The 5,574-nt window shown below is 42.1% G+C and overlaps 1 protein-coding gene across 1 annotated transcript; it reads left to right on the top strand.

Moving 5' to 3' along the window:
• The first annotated feature begins 346 nt into the window (after positions 1-346).
• LOC131856253 (uncharacterized) lies at positions 347-5,287 on the top strand. The gene is made up of 2 exons (XM_059207742.1): positions 347-523; positions 608-5,287. The coding sequence occupies exon 2, from the start codon at positions 1,935-1,937 to the stop codon at positions 4,833-4,835; it is 2,901 nt and encodes a 966-aa protein (XP_059063725.1). The 5' UTR covers positions 347-523; positions 608-1,934; the 3' UTR covers positions 4,836-5,287.
• Positions 5,288-5,574: the final 287 nt, after the last annotated feature.

Raw genomic sequence — 5,574 nt, 5'->3', positions numbered from 1 at the left:
TTTGACGGTTGGTTAAAAGATTCCTATCTTGAATGCGATGGTCTTTCAAGAGTTTTTAACTACATTTTACAGTAAACAAATAAAAAAGAAAGGGGAATACAGTCGTCAAATGTGGGAAGGTGTAGATTCATTCCATAGAGGCTGGAGGGCATGCACACCATTCCTTACAAGACTCTTGACAGGAAATTCGCGCGACTATGGCCTGTTTTCAAACGAGTCCCTCCCGGCAACGACTATTTGGACCTAATGTCTTTTAGCTTTTATAGACTAGGGTTCTTCGAGTCTTCCGGAGAACTTTGAGGCCAATAAGAGGTAAAATGTCCTAATCGACCAACATGCAATGTACACCCACATAGGTAATAATGGCGTTTTGAAATTATCAAAGCTTTAATCTTTTCCAAACAATGGCGTTCTTCTGGAAGGTCAATGTGATGTCTGCACAAAGGTGTTTTTACTTGACTGTTAGAAAGATAATCGGTGGGCAACTTCACTGCAAGTCTGCATGGACTGTTAAACTTGACAGGTCAGCTCTGATTTCTCCCTACAATTTTTACCCATGATTAAGTTACCACTTCCTTACAATTCCTGCCGGCTGTTTTGTATGCAGGAGCTCTCATGTCCCGATCACAAATGAGAAAAGAATATGATTGGGTATTATTGTTAATAATTTAATAATGTTGTACTAGAACTAGATTAGATTGAGGGCCATATGGTGTGTTGTGAGAAAGTTATTGCTTTCTTGACTGAGGAATCTGCAGTCTGCAGCAGTTGTTCGCTAGTGGTTGGCAGATTGTGCCCAACATTTACCGTCTTTTTGTTTGGATGTGGCAGCAGCTCATCCTCGTGGCTTTCCCTGCCTCCACTGATAGTGAAAGGCGTCTGGACTCTCTGACCCCCCTTATCACAATCTGCATCTAACTTTCCTTCACCAGACTTCTGGTTTTATAGGATCATGCACATTGCAGACGCCATCAATGAAAGTGGGGGTACGGTGTGCAAGGTCTAGGACTTATTGAAGCCCAATCACCGCTTTCTGACAAAGATGGACTATGAAGCGCGAATCTTGGTCATTTAACACGTAAAACACCCAGAACAATCATCCCTAATGCATAACTTTCTGTAAACAGGATTGCCTCCTGTGTTTTCATTGATTAGTGTTCATCTAGAAGAGTGGGTTTTATGTGTCTGGGGGTGGTTGTTTTTTTCTACTTCAAGGTGTCTATGACTGAAGTACAGAGCTCTGTTTTTTGAAGCTTTTATGAGACATTAAGGCTAGCTCACGTGGTGTCTACTGTCTACAGTATTGAACTGTGCACCGTTTAAGTAGTCTGTAGATTCTCCATGTCGGACTTGTCCTCTGAGTAGGAGCCTAATTGGGCGAGAACACTGAGGCTTTAGAGTTAGGTCGGTTGAAGAATTTCTCCATGGCAGAGCTTTGAACTCAACCCTTTTAGTAGTTTGTTACCCTTCATGAATCCAGATTTTGGCCGCTCTTCAAAGTTGTGAGCTTGAATGCGAAAAGCAGCATGGATATGGTATTTGTCCAAGGATTTAGCAGTTCTAATGTATGTTATATTGATCTTTCAAAGAGACAGTTTGGAGAGTAAGCATCTAGTTAATATTGGGTATACAGAGGATTCATCTGCTTGGATTTAGTGTTTAGAGTGGGGTATTTGTCTTAACAGAATTGATATTTTATTTACTATTCTAGTATTAGGCCTTTGAACTTTTTGAAACAAAGAGTTCACCACTCACATATTTGGTGAAGGATTTAAAGTTTCTTTGTGAAGCCTGTGCTTTTTACTCCTAATCTAGCTCTGATATCATGTTAATTAACCTAGAACCCCTTATTTTACATGCTGGATTCTCTACCAGTGAGCCACACTGAGCTACTCTTCCCCATGTAAGGATTCTTGTTCTAGCAGAGGAGTAAAATGGAGTGGCAGAGGCAGGTGCGAGAATGCATGCGAGGTGTGCGGTTTGACAAGGCAAAGAAACCTAAATTCAATGAATCTCAATCCGACAATCTGTGCAGAGCATTTCTGGCAAAGCTCTCCAAGTTCTGCGAATTTGGGTGGCCGCCAATAAGCGGCGCAGGTGGGAAGATCAAACGGGTTTCTCTAGGCAGAGAAGACCCACTTGCTGGAGAGCGCGAGGAATACAAGGAAAGTGCTAAAATCATCCTGCAGCGAGCTTGGAAGGAAGTATACCGTGTTATCAGAGAAGCAGAAATGTATTTGCAGTATTGCTCCGGTCCCGAGTGGTGGAAGAAGGCACTAACATTGGGTGCTGCAGGCGAGGCCCATGTCGTTCATATGCACGACTTGCTGTGGTGCGTCTTTTGTTTGGATTTGAGCCTTGTTTATGCTGCAGATTCTAAAGAGGCCTATTATGATGAAGTTTGCTGCAGAAGAATGGGAGAATTTGGCGGAGAAATGAACAGTCCCCTGCGCATTCATGACGAGTATGTGGATAAGAAGCAGCTGGTCAGCACTTTGAATGGGTTATGGAAGGAATATGAAAGCAAAAATGCACTGGCAAAAATTATGCTCAACAACGAGGAAGAAAACAAGGCCCGCTTAGCCAAGTATTTAGCACAGAGACTGCAGGCCTGGAGTAATTTGCATGAGGCAGCCAGAGTAACTGAATTAACTGTTCCCGAGTGGCTCAGGATCGATCCCCGGGACTTGAAGTGGAAAAATCAAACTCAGAATGTTGTGGGCATGGACTGTGACGAAATCTGTGAGGCGTCATGGCTAGGGATTAAGGTGGGTGTGAAAGAGATATCCTCAGAGGGCTATGAACGCTTTCAGAAGAAAGCCCTGGATTTAACAAGGTTGCAGAGTCCATTCCTTGTGCAGTTTTTTGGTGCCTGCTTGGATGGGGACAGGTACTATCTAATCACAGAAATGGTTAGTTCCAATCTGGTCAAGTTGCTAGAAGAGAAGCCATCAATTCTTCTAGATGCTTGTCTCGATATAATGTTACAGATATCCAGAGGGATGGAGTATTTGCATAGCCAGAGAATCATGCATCTGGATCTCAGGCCTTCAAATGTCCTAATAGAACCCAGCTGCATTAAGGATTTCAGAGAGGAAGGCCATGGCAGGGTCAAGATTTTGAATATGGGGATGGCTGTATCCAGGCTGAACAAGACCAAAAGTTTACTATCAGAGTTTCTGCCCTCAACATGTTATTCTTACTGGATGGCACCAGAAGCCCATGGCGAAAACTTAAAAGAGTGTACATACAAAGCAGATGTCTACAGCTTTGGAATGATCTGCTATCAAATTCTCACAGGCAAACAGCCCTTCGAAGATGACATTCCTGATGACAAGCTGTATGCAAGCATAAGGCAGGGCCAAAGGCCTGTTTTTCCTTCTTCATTGTGTCCGTCCTTGTTGGCCGATTATATCTACAAATGGTGGGACAGCAATCCTGGAAATCGTCCCCACTTTTATGAGATTTCAAAGTTTCTCAGATATATGAAATTGCTGGTCCTGAGAATTCCTAGTCCTCAGAAGCCTAATTCAGTTTGGATTTCTTGTAGACAATTTGACAGAGAGCAAATCACTAAGTTCTTTGAAGGAATCTCTGCAGATGAGAGAGTGACAAGTGAAGAAGAAGGGCTCATCATAAGGGCTCTAGATGGAGATTTTCCCGAGTCCTTCAGAACTCGTGATGTATATGATGCAACAAAATTCGATGTGCCTGTGGCATCGCGGAGGTCATTCAGTGGTAGATTCCTTCTCCGGCCTCAGGGCAGTGACATCAAATCTCTGGTAAGCTTGCCTGCATACATTAAGAAATATTCATATGAAGAACTCCACAAAGCTACCTGTGGATTCGAACTCAGGCTTGCAAGTTTTGTCTGTTCAGTTTCAATTTGGAAGGCTATTCTTCCTGACAGATCCCATGTAGCGGTGAAGCTTTATGACAAGGGAAATTCTGAGAGCTTTCGCAATGAAACAACTGTCTTATCACAAGTCCACCATCCTAATATCATTCGATTGCGTGGAGTTTGTGTTGGTAATTCGAAGTTTCTGATGGTTTATGATTATATGGCAATGGGTAGTCTGGACAAAAGACTTTTTAGCACTCCTGCTGGGAAATCAGGCCATCAAAGCCATGTTTTAAATTGGGTCATGAGGAGGAGGATTGCCCTGGGTCTAGCCCGAGGTTTGGCCTACCTTCACCAGGATTGTAGTAACAAATTTCTCAATGTAAGAATTGATACAAACACCATTCTTCTAGATGAAAGATTCTCTGCCAAGCTTTGTGGGTTCGGCTTAGCCAAGCCTGCAGGATATCTGGGGCCTGGAACGCAGCTCAATAGTACTATTCAGTGGCAGAAAAAAACAGAACAAGAGGACGAAGAAGTTGCAAACATATATAGTTTTGGAGTAGTGTTGTTAGAAATTTTGACAGGGTGCAGATGCATTGATACACCATATTCAGAGTATTATTCGCTACATGAATCTGTTCACGGGATTGGCTCCAGGACAGTTATGGAGTTTGTTGATCATCGTGTGAGAAATGAAATTGAGGTCAAGGAGGCTAAGAATGTGATCAATCTTGGGCTTTGGTGTATTGTGAAGGATCCATCTCTGAGACCCACTATGAACAGAGCAGTACTGGTTATGGAGGGGCTAATGGATCTCTGTGCACCTCCTCTCGGTAAAGTAGAGATCCTTCCTCCCCCTCTTAGATCACACCATTTCCTTCAGTCCCAAAGGGCTAATCACATCAACAATAATCCTGCCAACAGTGTGTTGCAGTTGCCAATGGAGTCTCTACTCTCAACAATGACCGAAATCAGAAGGATTGGTGAATGAATGATTGTTTCAATCGACTTATTTTTCTAATCATTGCAGCATTACGTTTCATGTCAATTATGGCTCTATAAATTGGCTTGAAGTTGGACTTCAGTTCAAACCGAGTGACAGATCTTGAATGTTCAGGCAGTGAGGTTGCAAATATTAGTCATGAAGGTATTTGAAATCATCACTGCGATCAAATGCAGCATTGCAGAGTGAGGCTTACTTCTGCCAGTGAGCATGCTATAAAGATCTGTCATAACTGACTGTGTACAGGCAATTGGGCAAGTGATGTTTCTATACAATATCTGAGTTTAAGCTGGCTGTATTTTAATATAAGGGAAAAGAGATATGCATGATTGTTCTTTCATTCAATTGTAATGGAACAATTGCACTTATCTACATTCCAATCTTTTGTATTTGGAGAAGAAAGACAATGTTAATATATTATTTTGATGGAATTGAATGAATGGGGATCTGATGATCACAACTTCTTTGGTTATTTACCATAAAAAGAATTATGTTTCTCTAATCCTGATGCACACTAGGGTGGATTTTCTAATATCTTACAGGATAGTTGTTTTTCTCTGTCCTGTGGATTTTGATTTGTCTGCAGTAGTAGTTAAACCAGTTTTACTTTTGCCCATTTGCATTTGCCTGCCAATAAGCTTTTTTCACTTGTTATCATTACATTGGTGATTATGGACCATACATCCCTGCAGTGAAGATTCTGGTCACAAAACACTTCGATACGGAG

Source organism: Cryptomeria japonica, chromosome 7 (assembly GCF_030272615.1).
Source record: "Cryptomeria japonica chromosome 7, Sugi_1.0, whole genome shotgun sequence".
Taxonomy (NCBI): domain Eukaryota; kingdom Viridiplantae; phylum Streptophyta; class Pinopsida; order Cupressales; family Cupressaceae; genus Cryptomeria; species Cryptomeria japonica.
Note: the sequence above shows the minus strand (reverse complement) of the source record. Positions and strands in the feature narration are given on the sequence as shown.